The sequence below is a fragment of the Fukomys damarensis genome, unplaced genomic scaffold (genome assembly GCF_012274545.1).
Source record: "Fukomys damarensis isolate Sample0158 unplaced genomic scaffold, DMR_v1.0_HiC HiC_scaffold_5, whole genome shotgun sequence".
Taxonomy (NCBI): Eukaryota; Metazoa; Chordata; class Mammalia; order Rodentia; family Bathyergidae; genus Fukomys; species Fukomys damarensis.
The window spans coordinates 454959-479833 of record NW_022900917.1 but is presented as its reverse complement, the minus strand read 5'-3'; the positions used below and the strand labels follow the sequence as shown (position 1 = coordinate 479833).

Genomic DNA, 24875 nt, shown 5'->3' with positions numbered 1-24875 from the left:
TTGTTTTAAAGCTCACAAGGCTGCCAAAGGTCTTGCCAAAGTGTGTTTCATAAAGACATTCTGATCTGGCCAAAATGTATTTTATAAAGAGATTTTTAGACTAATAAAGGTGTTAATTGGAGATTTTTACCGTGTAAGACATTAAAGTATTTTATATCTCTAAGAGCTGTAAGTATACTTTTTTTCTTTAATTCCAGAAGTCATACATCATTTTTTTCATTTATAAGTACTGTTCTCTAAAATGTCAGAAAACAAGATTTATTAATTTCTGTTTGGGGGATTTTTTTTAATGTTAAATTCAGTTCTTTCCCCTCTTTCCTTATCTAGTTTGGATCATATATGAGCAGGTCATGATTGCAGCCCTAGATTATGGTCGGGATGACTTGGCATTGGTGGGTATTGCGTTTTCTATTCACTTTGCTTTTTATGGAATATATATAGGTACTTAAGAGCTAGCATATAACTTGTATTGAATGTTTTCCATGACAAGTTTTGAATGCACTATTAACAGTAGTGGAAAGTAGAGTACAGCTCAGTGGCAGAAAACTTCCCTGACATGCACAAGGCCCAGATTCAGTCCCAACCACGGGAAAAACAAAAACAAAAACAAAACCCTCAAAAAGCAAAACAAAAGATGAAAACCATCAAAAACAGTAAATGGGACTTATTAGTAACCTTAGGGCACAGTAAAAAACCATATAGACCATTCTTTATGCCCATTTAGGCTATGTAATGTAATGACTAGTCCTTAACTCTATTTTTGCCAATTATTTTTCAGTTTTGTCTTCAGGAGTTAAGAAGGCAGTTTCCTGGCAGCCATAGAGTCAAGCGATTAACAGGCATGAGATTTGAAGCCATGGAACGGTAATCAAATCTTGTGAACAGTGTGGTTTTATTTTAAAAATGGCAAATACTGACACCAGAATGCATCAGTAATTGTGCATGATCTTTCGTGGCTTAATTCTAAAATAGTTGTCAGAGTGCTTTTCAGCACAGATCTTGCCACTTACTCCCAGGAAATAAGATTTGACAGGAAGTGTGCTCCATCTGCCATCTCTGACCCAGTGAAATTAAATCATGCTTTGGAGTAAGAACTGGCTTCAAATCCTAGTTCTAGCATTTTCTAGCTTTTGAAAATGCTAGACAAATTATGTAACTTCTTTTAAGCCCTTTCAGCTTCAATCCTTTGAAATAAGGATTTTGCCAACTTCTTAGTATTGTTTTAGGAAATATACACAGACACACATTCAAAACAAAATAAATAGAAAGTGCCACCTTCTAGCCTAGTAGTTTTCAACCTTGTTAAAAAACAGGGCCCCATTTCCAAGAAAACATGGTCTGTTCTCTTTGGAGTGTGATTAGGTCCCTGCTGGCCCTGCTCCTTCCTCTTCAGTAGTAACTTCTGTAACACCTCCGTGGAACTCCAGGAGAATTAAGAGTTCACTGTGGCTGGATTTTAAAGTGTGACAGGGTTTTGGCTAGGATTGCAACTGGATGCCTAGAGTACTAGATTGTGTAAGATCTCATATGCCCTGCTGAGGAATTTCAACTAAAGGCACCAGGAATCCATTCTAGGACTGTGAGGAAAAGTAGCCCCTGAATTTGTCCATAAGAACATTTTAACAAAGGTGTGTAGACAGTAGTTTCAGAAGGAAAACGGCTTTCGCGATTGCTGCACTAGCATTGTAAACTGTAGTGTGTAGAGACATAGGATGGATGAGAGGAATGGAGAAAGATACAAAAGGGGCTATGGGTTACATTTTAGAAGCAAAAGGAAATGATCAAATACAGCTTTTGGTTTTCTGTGTTGACTGTTTAGTTGTCGTCAGCCAAACAGAACACAAACAGGATGATGAAGGTGGAGGTTTGAGTGGAAAACTCTACTGCATTTGATATACTATCATGGATATCTCACTGCAAAACCTAAGGAGGTAGTTGAGGAATGTGAATAACAGAGGATAGATGTATGCTTGTGTTGGTAGGATAGGACCACTGATGCTAGGTAGTGAGAATGCCATTCAGTACATCCTGTGCATTAAGAGTGTTGACCACACTCATAATGTTTGGCATTTCTGGTGATTTGAGACTTTTCTCATACTCAGGAATACAAGAAGAAGTGAGTCTCATCTGTCTCCATTACCCATCTTCCTGCCACTTTCTCCATTGAGCCCTTATATACACAGATATTTACTCTTCCAGGCTCTAGTGTCCAAGTTTCTGCCTTGTGTGAGTCTGGTGCTGGTGCTTGGTCTGTCTTATCAACCTGGGTTGCTCATTTATCCCTTTGTATTTAGGGCCAATTGAATCAATATTTTTTGAGAAAGTTATATAAGTACTTGATACAATGTGGTTTTTTTTTAATGAATTATTTCTTAAAATTAATTTTCTAAAATTAGAATACTATAAACATTTGCTGATAAGTAGAGATGGGGAGATTTGAGTAACAGTTTTGAATGTGGTTAAAGCCCTGCCAGTTTAATCTTTTTCTGTATTTACTGTTTATCACTACATTTTTAAGGTAATGAGTCTTGATTCTTTTTCTTTTTAAATAGGTATGATGATGCTATACAGTTGTATGATCGAATTTTGCAAGAAGATCCAACTAACACTGTAAGTTTGCAAGTTGTCCTGAAAACAATTGTAAGTTTAAGTGTTGAAATTAATTCCCCAAAGAAATGATGGAAATATGCTTATGGAGCTAGGCTTCATCCTCTTAAGATCAGTAGTTCATGATGGGCCACGTTTTATTTTATAGAAATAAAATATAAACAAACTAGTAAAGTTTAACTTCTAGATGTCTTACTAGAAAAGAAGTTAGTTGAAATTGAAAAAAAAAAAAAATAGACTGTGTGCTTGCATAAAAGCCTAGCATAGCTTAATGCTTTCACAACACTTTGAAGGCTAAGAAATACTAACTTTCCGAGTTGTGTGGTTACTTTTTTGTTGAGTTAATGAAAAAGAGTTAAAATTACAGAATTAAAAAATTAACTATCCTAATAGTTTGCCATCTTAATTAAAAAAAAAAAATCCTTATAAAATGTACCTTTAATCATTTCCTAAAGAACTCGTGTACTTATTTCACTTAGAATACTTTACCTGTTTCATTTTCCACTTAGCCATATATTATATTGAAAAAAGTGAAATCAAGTTTCTGAAAAGAGCTTTTGAGTTTCATATATTTTTCTCATACCACCTTGATATCACTAGTAATTTAAGTAATTTTCTTAGAATTAGGAGTCAAACATTTTACCTATGTTCTAGAAGTTGGGGATATTTTTAGTAGAGTATTTAACTCTTTCAAGATATAAGATGATATGCAGTTGAATGTTGTTCTGTCTTTGTGGTACCTTCCATACTTTATGGATTTTCATGACTTCTAAGACTGGCTAAAAGAGAAGTCAGAATGATTTCTTTCATGGAATATGTGTGAGGTGGCAGTAACTAAATCCCTTAGTGAGTAGGTAAATATTTTTTAATAAGATGAATAATTGTATTTGCCAAATGTGTTATTCTTTCGTTAGATATTATTTAATCCTTGCTAAGTTCCTCTTTTCTTTTTGTAAGCCTTGAGAATCTTTTGTGAGCCACCAAAATATTTGTGTTCTTGAGTAAATATCCTAGTTCTGTCCCTGATCCTTAGCACTTGGCTTAGATTGAGGAAGAAAATAAAGGCCCATGAGAGTTAGAACCAGTAAAAGTGCAGTAGATGTCACGTTAATGATGAACAGTTCGAGCCTTACTGAAGATGTCACTGTGGCTGTCAGCTCTTGCCTGGAAGTGAGTGTGGGACCGTCGTATTTGTCCTGTGCCTGTCTCCCCAGGTGTCCGCTGCAGAAATGAAGCTGTCAGGCAGGCCCTGGGGGTGTGGTCATCCCCTGAGATGCCTGTTGTTTTTGCAGCCCTCTTGCTGTTGGGATGGAAGGATGGATCGTGTACCATTGGGCCTTTGCCTTTAGGGAGACAGTGTGAGGTCACAAACATGTTGTGGGCTTTGCAGAGGTTTATTCAACTCTGATTCTTTGGGATCACTGTATGAGTTTTGAGCCTTATAGGCCTTAAAGAATGATCATGGCTTAAAGGAAACAGTGGGTGGCGGATGATGCCAGGTTCCAGGTGGAAGCAGACTTAGGGAGGGAAGAGCAAGGTGGTTAGAGGAGTTCCCAGGAGAGGTAGAAAGATGGGACACCTTCTCCCTTTCTGCTTTTTAGAAGTTACATGAGATGTTATTTTGAAAAATAATGCACGAACATGTTAAACACTACAGATTATGAAATGATTCATAGTTTAAAAAATGTCTTTTTACCCCTGAGCTCAGACCTTCTTTATCTTAGTCAAGTATTATTAGTTGTTTTTTATATTCTTTCAGAGATTTTTTCTTCACATGGACAGTTGTGCATGTGTGTTTCTGTTGCCATCTTGGCAGGGAGAGCCATTGGAAACGCACGTGGCGGCATACTCCACTTGAAGTGTGGCTTGGAGATCGTGCCACGTCGGCACAGCCTTTACATCTCCCTGTGGTGTTGCACCAGGCTTACAGCTCTTGTCCTGATGGCACACAGTTCTGCGAGTCCCCTTGGTGAGCCCTTAGACTGAACCTGGTCTCTTCCTCTTGGAAACAAGTGTTGTGCACATGGGTATCCTCTGTGGATTATGCACTTACAAATGGAATACCTGGGTCAGGAGCCCAGGTGTTTTAAATTTTGATAAATATTACCAAGTTTCCTTCCAAAAAGGCCTCCTCCTTGTCTGTACCTACTCAGTATGGTGTATGTAAACACCTCTTTGCCTCTGTCCTCCCACATGGTATAGTATCAGATTTTAATTTTAATTCTTGCCAGTCTAATTGGTTGAAAATGTTATCTTGTTATAATTTGCATTATGAGTACAATTGAACACTTTCTAATACGCTCCAAAAGCTATTTGTCTTCTTCTCTTTGAACTGCTTCCTTTTACATCTTTTTCAAGTAAAATTTTATATCTGTTCTTATTGAAAATAGAGAGCAAGATTCTGTGCTATGCCTCGCTAGCTCCCCTTGCCCCTGATTTGCCTCTTTGGAGAGCAGCTTCTGAATTTTAATCTTTTTTTTTCTCTCTCATTGAGTTTATTGGTACATTTTAGGTATACAGTACAATTGCATTCATCATTGGGATCTTGTACCTTTATATGACAGGTCCTGGTTCTCATTTTTTTCCCTTGTCCCTGCCCTCTTCACCCCCTCCTCCCTTCCCTATTTACAAATAGTTTATTTCCATTTTTTCATTTTCTCATATTTTTTCTTTTCCCTTATTTTCTTTCCCCTACTCTTCCCCCTTCCCCTACATCTTTAGCCCTTTTCTTCCTATTTCACATTGTCAATTATACCATTAGGATCTTTTTTACAATTATAGTTTTTCACACCAGAGAAACTATTCGGTATTTACACATGTGACTTATTTACTTCACTTAAGAGTATAACCTTAATATGCATCCTGGATTTTAATCTTTATTCCTAGAGGATGGAGAAGGAAGCTAAGTTTCAGTTAGGGAAATATCATCAGATATTTTTAGATATAACTTGTCAGAAATGCAAGATGTCATTTGAGGAGGTGAAAAGAGGTTTATAACTTGGAGCCCTTTCTGTTTCAGGCCAAAGATTATAGGAACCTAAGACTAGGATGAGTGGAATTTGTGGTGATAGGGCTAAATGAAAGTATATTTTGTAATATTCAAAAATCAAAAACTAGCTGTGAATATGGAAGGAGGGGCTCTCAAGTGTGAAGATTTTAGTCACTAAACTGTCAAAAACAAGTAGTGGTCCAGGCTCCCTGTGAACTTTCACTCCTTAGGTAACCCTAATGCCAGTCAGTTTGTTTTGTTTTGCCTGCTTTTGAGATAGAGGTGGACTTTTCATCCTTTGCTCTTTGAGGGAAAGAAAACCATGCCTGTTAAACGGAGCATGCTTACTGTAGGCCTTGGGTGAATGCTTGTTGAACACGTGTGTACAGAAAGAGTCGGTAATTTCTGTCTGATGATTTCATGTCTCAGAAAGATTAGATTTTACCATGAGTTGTGAACTTCTAGTATGATACCAATATTTGTTGTTTTAGTTTGTGTAGGTGTGATCAGCCTACATAGTGCTTTTAAGTGAATGCTTTTTAAATTACACTTTTTCAAGACAGGAGAACCTGGGGCCCTACTTTCACTTTGCTGACCAGCTGTCTGCGGCTTTCTAGGTTCCCAAGTCTGGGGTTGGGGGTTCCAGTTGTGCTTTGCAGGGAGACCTCAGTCCTTCAGTCCTGTAGAGAGCATCTCTCTGCAAGTCCTATGTTTTCAAAGTTGCTCAGTATCTTTCAGAGAAAATTGCTGACTAGCCCAGTTTTATGTAATATTGAAAACATGGAGCCATTGGATAAAGATTAATTAAGGTTGTTAAAAGCTTAAAACAAATTATATAGGCCCTTGTCTATTGCTTGGCAATAATGTATGTATGTATATATTTAGAAAACTCTTGAGTGTGGCCTTTTAAATTCTAGTCTTACCACCTTCTACAGAAAGTCCCTTATTTAAACTAGACTTTGCTGGCCTTTGTCACAGTGTATAAAGACAAGTAACTTGTCCTTATCTTTTCACATCTCCTAAGCATCATTTTTTTATGGAATGTTTTACTAGGAAAGCTAAGGTAGAAAGAAATTGGTCTTTATAAGAAACCTTTTTGTATGTTCTGGGTAATGTCTAAAGACTTCTTAGCCTTGTGACCACTTTCTGGTTGCTTGGTAATTATTGGGAATTCAGGATTTTGTGTGGCTTTTTGGAGGTATGCTTCAGAGCTGTGGGTTAGACATTATATGAGGAGGAAGTTGACAGAAAAAAGATGTGGAGGTGTTCAGGAGCCTGGGATTTGCTGCTCAGACTGAGGCCTTGGCTGTTTGCAGAGTGTTGGGTTAGCTTCATCCCTGCTCCCTTCTTGCAGTCCTCCCACCTGGCCATGAGTTAGTTGAGGAAGGACGGATGACTGGGCCTCTGCTCCTCTGTGTGTGTGTGTGTGTGTGTGTCCATTTCCATCACCAGCATTATTATTTTATGTATGATACGTTATATAGTCTATGTTGATTTTAAAATTTAGACATTCTTTAGGAAGACTTAAGATTTCAAATGTTTTAATGGTTTTTCTTTTATAGTAATTTTATATCGAGTACTTTCTGAGGTTTCATATTTTATAATGGAAATTTTAATCCATATATTAAACCTATATTGTGTTATGCAGGAGGGTTAAACTAAAGCTATTCCTCATAAAATGTAGAACAGCTTGCTTGCTTGCTTGCTTGCTTGCTTTCTTTCTTTCTTTCTTTCTTTCTTTCTTTCTTTCTTTTTTATTTTTGAGGCAGGATCTCACTGTGTAGTTGAGACTGACCTGGAACTCACTATGTAGCCCAGGCTGGTCTCAAACTCACAGCAATCCTCCTGCCTCAGCCTCCCCAGTGCTGGGATTACAGGAGTGCGCCACAATGCCTGGCAAACAGCTTTCATTTTTAAGATTAAAATTAACTTTTGGAAAGATTGATCCAAGCAAAAAATTTACAAAAATTCAGACTATCCTTAGAGATTACAAGAAAAAAAACAAAACCACGAAAGAAATGTGGAGTGCAAATTGATAATTATTGCAGAGTCCTTTCAGCTCAGCCTCCTTCAGCGTTAGCCACCGTGTCCCGGAATGCTCTCTTCCTGTTTTCCCCGGCTCTGTCTGTCTTGCACCTACCTGCGCTGACAGTGTGCAGCCTTCCGCAGGGCTCACTGCTCTCCCATCTCTCTGTGTGTGCAGACTTCGCATGTTGAGTTCCTTCCCCTGAACCTGGGAACCATTGGGCTTTCTCCCCCTGGCCTGCAGGCTCACTCCCGTGGTAGTGCACCGCGGCAGTAAAAGTGGGGCTCACCTGGTACATCTGCACTGCCCGGTGACCACTGGCCTCACTCTCTCATGTTCTGTGCCTTAGGTAGTGTATTTAGTCCTCTCTGGCTGTTTCAGGCAGGAGGGTGAATCATGTCCTTGTCATTCCATTTTCTTTTCTAATTAGTCTTTGTTTTAATGAGTCTCAAAGTTCTGTGACAGATTTTTGGTCAAGTTATTTCCATTAAAGTGTTGATTTTAAAAACTAGTAATTTAAAACTGCCCCTCCCACACACAAATTGTCCAAAAAACAGTGTCCTTTCCTTCCGAAGGTTTTATAGTGCATTGTTATTAATTAGTCTTTCACTATTAAACGTAAATGGCCAATTGGAGAAACAGTTCTGAGACCCTCTTCTGCCTCCGATTAAGCCTGGGAGTGGCAGGGGTAATGGATAATATTTCTTTTCTTTTTTTTTTTTTTTTAAAATGGATAGCTTTGTGAGATTTCTGGGCAGACGTTGTGACCTGGCCAGCTCCCCCAGCCTTTTTGTCCACTGCTTTGATGACGCCGCATAACTCTGTCTCATATCATGAGCAGCAAAGTGACCCAGAGAGGAGAGTTAGAGAAGCTCTCAAAATACATGGGCTGGCCTGGAACCATGTGAACAATGGCATCATCTCCAGATTTCAAGAATTTGGGGCCCTTTTCCAGCTTCTGGCCAGACTGGTGATCAGTCTTTTCTCTCAGCTCAGCAGACTTGCAAGTGGTATGAGCTGTATGACAATCCAGTATGGGCATAGCCAGTACTGACCTGGCCCGCATGGCTCAGGATATTCCCCCACACAGGGAAACCAGCTTCTTCCAAGGCTGGGTCATTTTTCTCTCACCAGCAGTGTTGCCATGATGAACATCTTGGGCAGATGTATTCTTGATGTTGAAGCCCACACTGTTACCAGGGAGAGTTTTACTCGAAGCTTCATGGTGCATTCAACAGACATTATTTAGCTGTGACATGGTGTGGAGCAGAGGTGACTGCCATGCCACGTTTGAGAGCACCGGTCTCCACTGAGCCTGCAGGGACAGTACTGACACCACCCGTGTTGTAGACATCCTGGAGGGGCAGCTGCAGAGGCCTGTTGGCTGGGCGAGTGGGTGGTAGGATGCAGTCCTGAGCTTCAGACAGTGTGGTCCCACCAGCATCGCCATCTCTGTGAACAGCCTTCCATCCCTTGAACCAGGCATGTGAGTACTTGGCTCAGCATGCTGTCACCATTCCAACCAGAGATTAGCCCAAAAGATACCTGGCGCGGTTGTAGCCGATTTTCTTAATGTAGCTGCTGACTTCCGTAGACTTCCTCATGTCTCTTCTGCTGTTGGGCAGCTCAGTGGAGTGTATTTTGTTGACACCAACAATGAGTTGTTTCACACCAGCATGTGAACTAGAAGGGCATGCTCATGGGTCCATTTTTGGAGATCCCAGCTTCAAATTCACCCACACCAGCAGTGACAGTTGGGGTGGCACAGTCAACCTGAGACGTGCCTTTAGCCATGTTTGTGACGAAGTCTCTGTTTTGGGTGTCGATGAGAGTCACATGCTACCTGCTGGTCTCAGATTTCCCCAGGGCAATGTTGATAGTGACTCCATGCTCACACCCGACTTTCAGTTTATCCAAGACCCAGGCCTGCTTGAAGGAACTCTTCCCTGTCTCAGCAGCCTCCTTATATTACTCAGTGGTCCTTTGGTCGACGCCACCACATTTACACATCATATGTCCAGTAGTGGTGGACTTGTCTAAATCCACGTGGCCGATGATGATGATATTGATGGAGTCTTTTCCTTTCCCATGTTGGCTTTGATTTCATGACACCTGTGCTCTTGCAAAAAACACATTGCAAAAGAGCTCTGGCATTCCCATTTTGTCCAGATAGAAGTCCCTGCTTAATGCTGATTTAAAACAAACATGAAGCTGAATGTAGTGGCACACACCTGTGATCCCAGCACTCTTAAGAGGCTGAGGAAAGAGAGGGAGAAAGAAAAAAGAAAGGAGAAGGGGTGGGGGTGGGGGCAAAAGGAAAAGGAGAAAGCCTGGAGGCATAGCTCTGCATGTAGGCCCTGAGTTCAATCTCATTGCTGCCAAATCAGTCAGTCAACTGGGTCTGATAAAGAATTGGTTCTTATGCCAGAATGTGTTTTCCTTTTTTAAAGAAATGCCTGGGAAGGGTTGTCATTTAGTAAAAAAGTTTATGACTTAGAAAAATATGTCTTTGACCATATGGTAGTGATTACCTTTTGGTTTTTCTTTAAGGTGCCATATATGTTTTCATTAGGAAGATGGCATAGCTAAATAGGTACCAATAAAAAGTTAATTTTAAACGTTAGAATATTCAGAGATAAACTGCTATATCATAGGTATTATGTGATCAAGCAATATAATGCTCATATAGTGAAGTTGTGATGGCATGCTCTTTTTTATATCTCACTAAAGTCGGTAGAAAAACTCTTAGTTTGCAGAGTTGGCTGTTACAAAGTAAATATTAAATTTCTGTTTTTACCTTTTTCTTATAAAATTAAGATACTATACTCACCATAAATACACATCAATTGACATAATAGTAATAAACCATTTAATTGGTGGTATTTCAGAGTCTTTCTTTCAAGATGAACAGGAGAATCTAGGATAGGAATTTGAAATTCCAGATCCTGCTTCTGCCGCTCTCAGTGCATCGTAGTTATTTACACCATTATTGTCCAGCGTTTGCTTAAAGATTAGCTATCTTTGCAGCACTTGAGAGCAGTTTTCTGCAGCAGGCTCTGCTGCAGTCAGCTGAGAATTCTGCAAGCTGGTGCAGGCCTGTGGCGGGCATTGGGAAGCAGGGCTCTGTGCTCCTTCCTACATATCACACGGGACCCATGGCTCCCAGCTGTGCTCATTGCTATGGCTGTGTTAGTGGCTGTTTATATTTGTGCTCTGGCTTTTTTATTTGTGGCACTTGAATGCAGTGTTTTCAGCAGGTTTTCCCTGCTTTTGTGCAGTGTCATATACCAGACACTGCAAATCCTATGAGGATTGGGGCAAAAATAGGAATAATGATGCACAATTGAGTCTGCTGTCCCTTTATAGGTCTCATGGCTAATGTTTTGTGGTGAGGCATAGTACATAAACAATAAGCATATACTAAATGTTAGAAGAAAATCTGGTAACCTTTGCTTCACTCCCATGTGCTTGGTGCTTGCTGGGTGGCTTTATGCTGACCCTGGAGGTGGGTGTGAGGCTGAGGTGTGAGGCCCTTAGAAAGCTGGTGGGTGGCAAGGCCAGGGATTCGGTTCCTTGTCTTCTCTGTGCTAAAGACTGAACCCCGGGCTCACACAGGGTAGCAAACGCTCATCCTGAGCTGCCTCTCCAGCCCTTTACACCGCTTCTCATTCTGAGATGGGAGCTCTAAGCTATTCAGGCCTTACACCACCATCCTTAGGTCTGCACCACCATATCTAGCAGTTTTCTGTCTTTTTTTATTTCAAAGCCTAACGCCTTTTGTTCTACCATACTGCCTGTGGAAGACATGGTGTCCTGAAAAATAAGAGGAATAAATTATGTTTCAAATTATTTAGGATTAGTGAGAACAGCTATTATACCCTGCAAAAGAAATCAGTTTGTTTATAATTTATCCCTATTTTTCAGGAGGACTTGAGAATTGGGGGGGGGTATGTGCTGAGGCTTAAACTTGAGGCCTTTCCAGCCCCAGCCTTTTTTTTTTTTTTTTTTTTTTTTTTTTTTTTTAATTTTGAGACAGGTTCTCACTAAATCACTAGGTTGCCCAATCTGGGCTTGAACTTGTGATTCTCCTGCATCAGTCTTCCAGAGTGCTAAGATCACAGATGTGTATCACCTCTTCCAGCTATGGTTCTCATTTTAAGTCTTACATTTTTCTGATGTCTTTAAGCTTTGAATTACTTTCAGAGCTTTCACTTTTGCTTAGCTTATGGATTCTTGAAACTTTCTGAACTTTACATTTATTGTGGTGCTTTCATTCTTTTACATAATAAAATTATCCCAAAAATATTTGCATGAGCCTACGTGGCAGGATTTGTCTTAGGCCTTTGGCATTAGCCAAAAGACATACATTCTTAAGATATGTCATTTTTTTATTACCAAAATATTGCCAGTGTTGTGAACACTGGCCTTGTTTGTTAGTCTCTTGGTTGCTCTGATTGTAGTATTTTACTTTTTCAGAGCCTTACCTCTGAGCCACCACCCAGATGTGTGTGGCTCCTGTTCCTCTAAAGACACTATCTGTTGTTTCTCCTTTCTACATGACATGAAAGTAACACAGAGCTGTTTACAATTCATACATTAATGTGGCCCTTGTTGTGGTGTATTTATTTTATTCTCCATCCTTCTGTATCTGAGTTAGGCACGTCATGAGGGTGCGAGTTTATCAGGATGCACAGGGCTCCCATGCACCTTCCAAGCCCTGCTCTTGTGTTGCTTCTGGGGCAAGACATCCACCCTGGTCTCCTGCTCTGCATCCTGCTCTTGGCGGTGTCTCTATCTTAGAGTGGCCATGGCATCAGGGACCCTCTGCTCCCTGCCTGTCCTCTTCTTGCTCTGTGGTAGCCATTAACCTGTGCTTGGTGTCCTCAGCCTGGACAGCTTTATCACCTCACATATTTTACTTACCATATCTCTTTTGAGACTGAGCTCTTATAAGAAGTCACTTCTTTTGTTACCTTTGCATTTTCATTGTCTAGCACAGTGACTAACAAATGATAGATGTCCAATATGCATTTGAATATGCAAATGATGGCATGGATATTTATGTCAACCATATTTTAGACTTTAAAATGCAAGTTTTAAGAATTTATTATAAAATATTTCAAGGCCTTTTTTATTCTTTTGAAAGACGTAGGTAGATCTTACTATTAAAATATGACAAAGTTTGCAGACACTGCCTTTGTATGATTTCATCCAAGTATCCTTGGTGAGATTCTTTTTTCTGTGCTTTACTATTCCTCGGCCTCTCAAGATACAGATCTTGTGAATCAGGCGGCAGAAAGGACTTTATGTGGATAAAGATTAGGGTTTCCTGCTGGCTTGTAATCATCAGAATCTGGGTACTTATTTGTTTGGATGAAACGAAGCGTGTATTCTATGCATCAGAAGTGAAGCGTGTGGGATGGCTGGGAGTGTTTGAACTCCCCAGTGGGATGTCGTGGAGTGTGTTTATAAACTCTCACTAAGCAGTCATTCTACAATGGGATTTCACTGGCATTGAGATAATAATTTGCACAGTCAGATTACCTTCCTTACAAAACCCAGGGAATCACACGGGCTAATCCTTTATTAATGTTAACCCATAGGCTGCAAGAAAGCGTAAGATTGCCATTCGCAAAGCCCAGGGGAAAAATGTGGAGGCCATTCGGGAGCTGAATGAGTATCTGGAGCAGTGAGTGTTTTACAAGGCGATTGTGTTTTGTTATTCTAATAAATCTTTTTAATTAAAATGGAATTTGTATTTAATTTTCCTGTTTGTCTCCATGCTGTTCACTTAAAGAATACCCATACACTTACTTTGTTCTCCTTTCTTCCCACCAGATTTGTTGGCGACCAAGAAGCCTGGCATGAGCTTGCAGAACTTTATATCAATGAACATGAGTAAGTTGTTAAACATACAGAAAACTGTTCAGAATGTAGTTTCTTGCTCTGAGAAGACAGAATAGTTTTGAAGTGTCAAAAAGGTGCGAATCACCTGTCATTTTAAATGAGAAACACAACAAAGCAGCAAATGAAAAAAAAAAATCACTAATTTCCTGGTAGAAATTTGTGAGTAGCTTTAACTAGGTCATTTGGATTTTGCTGAATTATTTTTCTTTGGGAAATAAGTTTTTCTTTCAAATACAGGTGGCATTCTTTAGAATTTGGAAGACCTGTATTTTTCAAGCTAAGGTTATTTTTGATAATCCAAAATAGTGAATGTTTAGAGTTCAAATTGTTCTTATATACAAAGAGTATTGTACTCCCTGCTGTTTAAAAATTCTGTCAATTGTATGCATTTATTAGCCTTAGTGCTAAGAGAATCAGCTCTTCCAGAGTAAAAGCATTCTGTTGCCTGGGTTAAAAACCAAGAATAATCAAGAATGTTGAATGCTGTAGGAACTTGCTTATTGGATATTTAATGTTTTTGTTGGCTTTTTTTTTATTGCTGTAGTGACAGGAGGAAATCCCAGTGTGAGAGGATTAGTGCAGAGTCTTAGGGCAAATTTTCTAATATCACAGCATTAGCGCTAACCTCCACCCAGAGGCGTAGTGTTTTCTTTTCTCCCTTAGTTTTTCTAAATCTGAAGTCTATCACATTGTTTCTTTCCCTCTTTTTGAGAGAGTAGAATCAGATTCTCACGCGTTTTTATGCATGAATAAATAGTTAACCTTGTTCTCATACTACAAACAGCTGGCTTAGGAAGTAAAATAGGATAAAGATATTTTTGTGTTGACTTTGACCAAGACTGTGTATTTGTGTGTGTGTTATACATAATATAAAGTAAAAAAGATTGAGGTGTTTCCATAATTTTAATAAAAGTGGAAGTAAAATAAAAGTACTAGCCATCATATAATGAAATGTGTGCTATATTCTAGGAAGCATTCTAATACTCTGCCGTACCCTGCCTGTCAGAGTCTCTGGTCAGGAAGCAGTGTGCTGTGTTTGTGCAAATGTGTGCCTGCTTATATGTACATAAGTGTAAACATACTCATAATTTTCTTATGCATGTGAGACAGTTTATGGTATTTAACATGAAGCAGTTTTCAGAGTGCAATAAATAAAATCAACATTACTTTTATTTTGTTCCTTAAAGTGACAGTTATTTAAAATTTATTTTTGAAGATTTTGTAACTAAAAGTCTTTTAAAACATTTAAAATAATCAAGGATACTTCTTTAAAGTTAAAGAATACCAGCCGGGGATTTAGCTCAGTGGTTCCACAGCGTGCAATGCAAGCACAAGGTTCCAAGTTTGACCCCTGGTACCAAAAAAAAAAAGATATTTAAAGTTAAAGAATACCTGAAGCAGAAAATTTGAAAAGCCTTGTAGACTATAAAGACCAAGTCATAAGTTATTCATAATTCTACCTCCCTAAGTTAACCAGAGTCCTCCGTGCCCATTTTATCTTGCTTTATGATCTGCCAGAACCAGTCAGTTCTCAACCTCTTTCTTTAACTCTCTTAGAATATTTATTCTTAGCCTGAATATAAAATTTTGGCCTCATCATAGTTAAAAGAACACATTTACAAGAAACTGTCATGTAATAAAGTTCAGTATCTATGGTAGAGACAGCTTTCTCTTTTCTTTAGAGTGACAGGTGTTAGGTAGGTTGATGTTTCTTCAGTTATGGGCCCAGTCACTTAGTGAATCCCTGTCGTATTTGAAGAACCAGTGCTGAGTTGTGGATGATAAAATGAGCAGGACACAGCCATGTGACCTTGGGTGCAAGTGTGCAGCCTGTATGGAATGAGGTGCTGTGGCTGTGGTGGGTTGCAGGGTCCTTGGTGCCTCAGGCCCATTGGTGTGGGGTGGCTTCTGCACCCATTTTTTCTGTTGCCATCAACAACCTCATGCAGAGCCCAACGGCTCTTCACTGTGGTGGGCTGGATCCAGGCAGCACATGTAGTGGTTGAAGGATGCAGACTCTGGAAGGTCCAGCCCGACATTCAGTTATGGCTCTGCCTCAGGATTCTCTGCTGTAGAATAATGGTGGTAATTTTCTACTTTTTAGAGTTTTGTGGGGTAAAATGAGTTAACACACTAGATACACTTTAAAGAGTATGTGTGACAGAATGAGACATAAAATGAGAACGTGGTAAAAGCTGTTGTGAAGCATTGCACGTGGGTGAGACTGGCGTGTGTACACTGCAAAGGCCAGTGCCTCGGGCGTCGCTGTGACGTAGGGACAGATGCTCAGAGGAACTCGAGGTGACCTTTCAGGTGGCTCACAGTGAGCGCTTGCGCCTGTGTCTGCAGGCTGTGCATGGACGGGAGGGCCCACAGCGTCGTGGGCATCATTCAGGCAGGGTGGGGTTGCTGCTCTGAAGCCGTCTCTCCAGAGCCCTTCTGCTTACAGGGTTTCAGCAGGGCTGTACGTAGTTCAGTGGTGAAGGACGAATCAAAATTAACTGCAGCTGTTAAACAGATAATTTCATTTTCTGATACTTGAAAAGTAATAAGAAGTCTTTGTAATAGGCTATCTTAGTAGATGTCTATGAAGGGTTTTAGTGACTAGAAAATATTTGATAAAACGTTTCTTTTCTGAACATTTCATTAAATAATCAGGATGTACAGAGCTATTTATTTAAAGTTTCAAAATGTAATATCTATTGATTGATTGCTCATAGACTGCTGTAAGATTTAGACATAGCTGTTTATTCATTCCATTAAACTTTTTTTTCCCCATTAAACTTGATATTACTGGTTTGTATGGATTCAGGATAGGATCTTTATATTAAGCTGTTTAAATTGTTTTGGGAATAAAATAATATCACTAAATTGTTTTTAAATTATTTAAGGCATATCTGAGATAAGACTTATGATTTTTAAAATTAATTACTGCTCTGTATGTTTCAGCTACGCAAAAGCAGCCTTCTGTCTGGAGGAGCTCATGATGACCAATCCCCACAACCACCTGTATTGCCAGCAGTACGCGGAGGTGAGTGTGTGTTCACATGTGGCATGCATGTGAGATTGGAGTTTTGCTGCTGTTGGGCATTATGGCACTAAGAATATTTTCATGTTAGGCATATATATGTAAATACTTAAAATATGTGATGAATGTTGACTTGTTGGGAATAAATGTTTGAAGTTTTTATATTGCAATAGAAATACTGACTTTTCAATTAAAAACTGTTTAAACAGTGAAATACTTTATAGTTTTATATAGTACCGAAGTGTTCTTTTCTTTCCTAACTGTAAGTTAATTATACCACTGTCATTATCAGTTGCTTCTGAAACACAGTGATTTTGATATTTTAAATCCAGATTATAGGAAATTCATATTAAAGTTACTACGTTGGCATGTAGGAAGAACGTATTTAATTTTCTTACTATTAAGAATATCAAGCCAGGGATTTAGCTCAGCTGTTCAGTGGCCTGCCTTGCAAGCACAAGGACCCTAATTTGATCCCCAGTACCACAAGAAAAAAAAAAAAAAGAATATCAGTACAATTTAATGCTATTAAGATGAGGACTTTATTTTTAGAATATAAAAGGACAATTATTACTGTCATTTTTAAAGTACAGCTGTAAAAGAAAAATTCAGAGAAGTCTAGATTTATAAGCCTACTAACAGAAAATATAACTTCGTAAAGCATTTGAAAGGCAGTTTAATTAGAAATTATACTTTTTTATTGTAGCAGCATTTTTGTTTGAAAAACTACTCTATCATCTTAATAGTCTTAGAATAGAGATTGTGGGGGAGGTTGTATGTCAGTTTTTAGGTAGGGTTAACAACCTTAAAGTGAACTCTTTTAACATCTTGCATGTATTTATAGAATATCTGTTTCACTCACTTAATGCCTGTGGTATGATGAAACATGCTATATTTTAGAGTAATAAAATAAACAGGTTTCGTACTCTGCAAATTTTAACAGGTTAAATATACCCAAGGTGGACTTGAAAACCTCGAACTCTCAAGAAAGTATTTTGCACAGGCATTGAAACTGAACAACAGAAATATGAGAGCTTTGTTCGGGCTTCACATGGTGAGTTGAGGTGTGCGCTTAGGGTTGCTTCACAGTCTGTCTTGTAAAACCCATTTACCTGTCTGTCCTTTCCAGTCATCCCTTTTTTATTTTTTAAATTCATTGATGAGCATATGATTTTAATTAATTATGAGCGTGGTTGAGAAGGAAGTTTTATTTTTGAATGTTAATATATCCTAGCTTAGACATTATTCAATTGTGAAGTCTTTTATCAAATCAGAATTGAAATCTCCCTATATGAAATGAAGGAATAATAAATACACTAACGTTTTTAAAATTGTTTTGATATTCTTGATACTATGCCCGACTTTATTTTAGTTATAACCTGGTTATACTTGTATGAGATATTTTAAAACTATTCCAGTAAAATACATTAGAAAATAAAATGCCTAGTATGTCTAATTAAAACATTTCTTTGAATAGAAAAACAGTTTGGGGCTGCCTCACAAGTACAATGTCCTGAGTTCGATTCCTGATACTGCCAAAAATAAACCAAACACAAAAAAACAAAACAGTTTGAAAACAGTTCCTGGCAATATGTAGTATTTGTGCCAAGTGAAACGTCTAGAGCTGTGCAGCAGCAAGAGCTGAGGGAGCAGAAGTTGCAGTGCTTCAGCTAAGCCTTGTCCCAGGAAGACCTCTGTGGTCAGAGAGGTTTAAGAGGTCAGCCAGTTCTTTGGAATTTAATCGTAGTCTTTCCACAGGTTCTTTTTGGTAAGTATCTTCTTGTTGGAGTTCAGTGAAAAGTGACTGAGAATGGGAAGAAAGATGAATGATGTAATTCTTAGAAAAGAGTAACAAAATATGCTTAGAATATGGTTCAGAGGAATTTCAAGAAAATATGTCTGGACTATACAGAAACCATTTGCGGTGGAGATATAGTGTAGTTACAAATATGTCTCTACCAAATAAATTCAATGTCTTTTTGAAATTTATGATGGTAAATTGTTATTAATAATCATCTGTATGTAGCAACTTCTATGCCAAGCGTTTTGCTGAGTTCCATTTTTTGTTTTAAGTTGTTCAGTCTTCACATCATCTGAGTAGGTGCTCTTACTGCTGCTGTTGCTGCAAATGCAGAACTGAGACACAGGTGTGGCCATGCACCCTGGACTTGGCTCCCAAGTGGTGGACTTGAGATTCCAGTTTAGGTTTCTACACTGCAGTCTTTCTTTTACTCGCTGCATTTACTGAAACTCATATCAAAAGGTGATGTTAAAGACCCAGAAGTGTAAAATGTTGATATTAGCAGGTGGATACCTCACTGGCAGAGAGAGAAGAGACAGGTCAGAGTCTATAGCAGAGACTAGGCATAGAACAAAGGTTTGACTTTTTTGGGAACAGCTTCTTTTAAAGTTAAGACTCAAGTTATACCATATTCTTCCTAGAAATATAAAAATATATTTAAAAAGTAGCATCTGATTTTGGGGGTTTATAGATTTCATGGATTCTAGATTAAAGATCCCTCACTGAAATACTTTTTTAGAAAGGAGAAGGTATCAGATTGTGGTGACTAAGCAGTTCTGTGGAGCACAGTGATGAGAGAAATGAATTAGAGATAAGAATTAAGGAGTTCGTTGGAAAGACTTCCACTAACTTGCTTTGGTCAAATCTAACCACTCCTATTGGACTGAATTTTTTTTTTTCCACTTGTTAGTATATGAAGTCAGACACAACTGTTTTTTAGATTCCTTCTATTAGTGATTCTGAGTAGCTAATATAACTCAGTAACAAGAAATAACACTAGTAACATTCTGATTGTGCAGTGTTATGTGGTTATAAAGTATGTTTCCATGGCTTCTTTATTGAAGAGTTAGGGATTTGACCTTTAAGAGATAGATACACTATTAAATAATTTTTTTTTTTTTGGTACCAGGGATCAAACTTGGGTCCTTGCACTTGCAAGGCAGGTGGCAGCACCACTGAGTTAAGTCCCTGGCCCACTATTAAATAATTTTAAATATTATTTTAAGTACTCTTTCTGGTCTTATTAGTTTATGTTATATATTATATTTTTAAATGTTTTCATTTTTACACACTAATTCCATTCAACTTTAAAAATTGTTTTGGTACAGTTTGTTAAACTCTTTGTTATCAACTAAATGAATCTGTGACCCCATGAGTTTTGTATTACCTTAACTAGAAAAAAAAAGAATTTTTTTTTTCCTCTTTTCTGATTTTAGTCTGCAAGTCATATTGCATCTAATCCAAAAGCAAGTGCCAAAATGAAGAAGGATAACATGAAGTATGCAAGTTGGGCAGCTAATCAGATCAACAGAGCTTACCAGGTCTGCTGGGGCGAGGTGTGACTGTGTGGGTCAATGTATTTCTTAATGAACTTGACCTGTATAAACTATAGAACCAGTGTCTTTCGTTACAGATGTGTTAATTGTATAAAATTAATTTGCAGTTTTAGGACTTCTCAATTGTGACCTTGAAGTTTGCCTTATCATCTAGAAATCCCAGTCGTTCTCAGTTTGACAAATATCCAGAAAGGTAAAAATTGCGTGGTGTGTTTCAGAAGCAAGTAGCCTGTGAGCATGTGATCAGTGTGAGGTGTCTTGAGAGAAAGGAGGAAGAGGAGCCTGAGGCGAGCTCACTGGGCAGTGTGGCAGAGCTTGTGCAGTCTGCCTGTGCTCTGGGCTTCACACTAAAACTTCTCCATTCATTTCTGAGTTTTCTGATGCTCATCTCTAGATTTTTCAGGAAGTAATTTTTCATGGAAAATTTTCTCATGAGAGAAACTTCTGCGTGTTTATATTTAAAGGATGGTTTGGTTCTGTATCTCTTCTTTGGCTTATATTTATTTACATGCTTCACTTCTATATCTTAAAAATATTGTACCATTATTTTCTACGATACAGTGTTGCTGTCTAGAAGCCTAATGCCATCCTAACCTTTCTGTCATAAGTGATTTAGACTTTTGTGTAGTTACCCAAAGGGGCTTTTTTCTTTGTCTTAAGATCCAGTATTGTTACGATACATTTTGTTAGGCTTATTTTACCAAGTGTATTTGTTTAGTATGTGAATTCAGTCCTCTGTCTGAAAAGATGCTTTTATAATTACAATTATATTTTTTTCCCATTTGCTTAAGTTTTCTATTTCAGGGCTTCAATTGTAACTGTTGGATTTCCTTTTCCTATCTTTTACTCATTTTCTTTCTAATTTTTGACCCTTTTTGCGGGGGGGGAGGTTTGAGGAAGGGTCTCGCTATGTAGTTGAGACTGACCTGGAACTCACTATGTAGCCCAGGCTGATCTCGAAATCACAGCATCCTCCTGCCTCAGCCTCCCAAGTGCTGGGATCACAGGCGTGCACCACCACACCCGGCCTTTGACCCTTTTTTATATCTTATACTTTTCTTTTTTTTCCTCCATAATAATTTTTTATTCATAGTCTGTTTTGTTTTCTGTGTTTGAATGAGGCAGTTTTCCTGGGCTCCTGGGAGGAAGGGCTCATGGAATGAGGGGAATTGGAGATAAGACAGGGTTGCTTTCCTAGCTTTACTTTCCTATGAACTCGAGAGCTCAATTTTGACCTTTTTATTTTTTATTTTTTTTTTATTTTCCTCATTGAGTTTATTGACCTCTTTTTATATTAAGTCTTTGTCAAAACTAAGTCTGAATTGGATTTTCTGGTTCCATTCTACCTTATAGAGTCTGAAGATCATGAATTGCAAGGTGCTGCTTTCAGCTTAAACATATGTATCGCTGTTGTGGCAGTTGTTTTGATTTTCTTTGTGTTGCTGCCTCTGAGCATTGTTCTTCCCTTATCTGAACCACCTCTCCCAGTCTTTGTTCCCTATTCAGATTCGTTTTCATTTTCCAGGGTTCTCTTGGCTTTTTTTTTCCCCCATAGTGTGAGGTTTTTTGCTTCTAGAAGAAGATTATTGGAGAAATTTGAGGCCCTTGCTGGTTAGATTTGTTCAAGCTCACATTTGCATGTAGTTTTCCATGCTTGTCTTTGCTTGGAACCTGTAAAGAATTTCCAAGTTTTGTAGGTCATTTGTAGATTCATCAATTCAGGTCCTTTTGAAGATTACTGTTTATAATTTTTGGCTTTGGGGTTGCTTACAGGGCAGTAGGTTGTTCCCTATCACTTCCTGTTGCTCTTACAATACAGCTTGGGAGCGTTTGTAGATCCTGCTGCTGTTGATGACTTAAACATCTTCTAGCACTTGAAAAAATGCTTGTAATCTGGTTCTTGTTGACAAAGTACTGTGTGGGCTTGCTTTTTATTGTATTGTTTTTGGTGTGGTACCCTTTTTTCTTTATTTTCATTCTGATTGGAGAAGATTGGGGAGATTTAAAAAATTCAGTGACCAGTAAACACAGCTTTGAAAGTCACCTTTGTATATTTATATTATATATTATAAGCAATACTAGTTCTATTAATATATGCATATTAGGTGAGCTGATCTTCAGATATCTTTGGGGTAGCTCAGGTCTGTAGTGAGGCTCCTTTCAGAGTAGGCCAGGGGCGTGTGTGTGTGTGTGTGTGTGTGTGTGTGTGTGTGTGTGTTTGAGAGAGAGAGAGAGAGAGAAATTTAAACAAGTCTTACGTAATACAAAACTGATGGTATGCACATATTGTTATATTTTAAGAAACAACTAGGTACTCGAGAAAATGCTTTTTTTTTTGACAAAGTATGACTTAGATACAACTTTATAATACACACAGAGGAAGAACTGAGGTCATAAGTAGGCATCTCAGTTAACAATACAAGATAAAGGTATCCAGGTCAGTAAATGAACATGACTTTTTCCTAGGTCCTTTCTGTTTCTACCCTCAGGAGTCCCAACTTCCAGCCCCTTAGTTCATGGAGCCAGGCAAGGTGTACTCACTTTTGCCTGGCCTGGTTCACTCACTGCTAGGTCTGTGAGACTGCACTGTACAGATGTCTGTAGTTTGTCCGTTTCTTACTGTACTGCAGTCTGTGGTCTGAACATGTCGGAGTTTAGCCACTAATTGATGGGCAGCTGTGATAGAGAAAACTTTAATAAATGAAAATTTAGGAAATGTCACAATATAAGATAACTTCTGCCCCTCACCCAGCTTAGTTCAGAATCAACCAGTACCAGAGATACCTAGCCTCCCCACAAAAGTTTGTAAGTGAAAAGAACCATTTTAGCTTTGTTAATCAAACAAGCTCCCTTTCCCCTGGCTAGAGTAGGTAATTGAATGAATCTAAAAGGTAACTTCCCTAGCAAAGAACTGCATCCGGGTTGGAATTCAGCTGCCTTGCTATCACATTTTGGGTATCTGTGAAAATGCAGTTTAACCAACTGAATAAGATCAAAGCTGTAAAACCCTATAAAAGTAAGAGTTGTAGTCCAGTGGAGGAGTCGATCAGGGCACACGCCATTAGGTGTGATCGATCCCCATCGATGGAGTAAACTTTTTATTTTACTTCCATTCTGCTGCCTCTCTGTGTGTCACTTGCCATCTCCTTCTGTAACAGCTGGACTGTTTCCACTTTGGTACTGTTCTGAGTGCTCTGGACTTTCTGTGCCGTCTGATCTCTGTGCGCCCATACCTCGAAGGGGCACATGCCATCCACTGGAAGCACTGGGTCTTGGAGTGTGTGTCTTTCTCTTCAACTGTAGGAGGAAGGTAGTTCTCCACTTGGTTGTCTGCTCCTACCAGTCTGCGGAGAGCTCTCCCAGTCTGTGGCTGCACCCGCCTGTGGCGGCCCAAGTCTGTGTCAGTTCCTTGGTGCACTGGCACTCATTGCTGACTGGTGTGTCTTGCTTGTTTCACATCTCCCTGGTAATCAGGCTGAACCTTTCACATGAGTTTTGGCCATTTGAATCTCCTCTCTTGGGAAGTCTTTTTCTTATTGGTTCCTATGATTGATTGGTTTGTTTGCTTCTTTTCTGGTTATGAGCTGTTTTTTAGTTACATGTGTAGCAAATGTCTCTGACTCCTTACTTTTATACAAATGATTTTGTCTCATAGAAGTTTTGAAGATAAATGTGTTCAAATGTATTAGTCATTTCCTTTCTGATTTGTGTTTTGTGTTCTGTTTAAGAAATCTTTTGGTACTTTATGGTCAAAAAAAGGTAATCGTGTGTGTCTTCAGAATCCCTGTTCCTTTTTCTTTTTTTTTTTGGTATAGGGGATTGAACTTGGGTCCTTGCACTTGCAAGGCAGGCCACCGAACTGCTGAGCTAAATCCCTGGCCCTCTTTTACTTTTCTTGCTTAACTCCACCATCCATTGGAGTTAATTTTTGTGCATACCATAAGATAGGTCAGTTTCTTTGTGTTGTGGAGGCGAGGTCTGCATAGTGAAGGTCACAGAGTGTAGACTCCTGATGTCTTAGTTCAGAATGTGACTCTGGCATTGGTTAGCCAGCAGTCTTGGGTACATGACATAGTATCTCTGGACCTAGCTTTTCTTCTCCAGGATGGACATAAAAGTATTCGAAGGAGTTCAAACATAATTTTCAACATACCACAGTAGTGTGTGTTTCCTCATGTGTATTAGTCACACATTTCAAGTTTACCTTCTTTGCCTGTTTCAACAACGGCAAGTCCAGAGAATTTCTTATGGGTCACCCCCAACCCCCATGGTGCTAGGGATTGAGCCCAGGGCCTCCTACTCACTAGGCAAGTACCCTTGCATGGGCTACATCCCCAGCCCTCCTGCTTTACAGTTGAGGAATTAAAGCACAGAAAGATTCTGAAAGTGACCCAGCTGATTAATGACACCGGTTTCAAAACCAGAAAGGCTGTCTTGAGCTGGTGGTCTTGGGACTCACAGTGGACAGCTTGTGTGAAGCAGTCAGAGTAGAAGAATCAGAGGGCATTGTTAGAGTACCTAACACTTTTCTCCATCATTTTCTTTTGTAAGTCATTGATATCCCATCCCTGCTTCTCTCTTTCAACTCTGAAGCTCTCAGTAGTAGTTAAATGCAAGAGTTGGTTTTGTTTGGGTTTTTCCCCATCTCTTGAATGGTAGAAAAATCCCGTGATTAGATCCACAGGCAAATGTGTCCTTCTTGCTGTGTGAGTTGTCCTGTACCACCAGGCACGGTCCCACACCTCAGAATTGGAGGCTGACATCCATAGAACGAGACTGTGGTCCTATCCCACACCGCATTTTCCCTCTGTCCTCCTTCCCTTCATCGCCCTGTCTCCCCTCCCTCCTCTTCCTCCTCCTCTCTTCCTCCTCTCCCTCCCTCTTTTCACTTCTTCTCTCCACCTCCCCCCACCCCGCCATCGCCCTTCCTCTCTCCATCCCCTCTTCCTCCCTCATCTCCC

General features: G+C 39.1%; 1 protein-coding gene across 1 annotated transcript in view; it reads left to right on the top strand.

Moving 5' to 3' along the window:
- Positions 1-24875, top strand: part of Emc2 (ER membrane protein complex subunit 2) — a 38797-nt gene that overhangs the window by 8962 nt on the left and 4960 nt on the right. Inside the window, exons 3-10 of the mRNA XM_010615724.1 lie at positions 328-392; positions 779-864; positions 2553-2610; positions 13226-13311; positions 13461-13520; positions 16479-16560; positions 17501-17611; positions 19795-19899. Of these exons, the coding sequence (XP_010614026.1) occupies positions 328-392; positions 779-864; positions 2553-2610; positions 13226-13311; positions 13461-13520; positions 16479-16560; positions 17501-17611; positions 19795-19899 (653 nt within the window). The remainder of the gene's footprint in view (positions 1-327; positions 393-778; positions 865-2552; positions 2611-13225; positions 13312-13460; positions 13521-16478; positions 16561-17500; positions 17612-19794; positions 19900-24875) is intronic.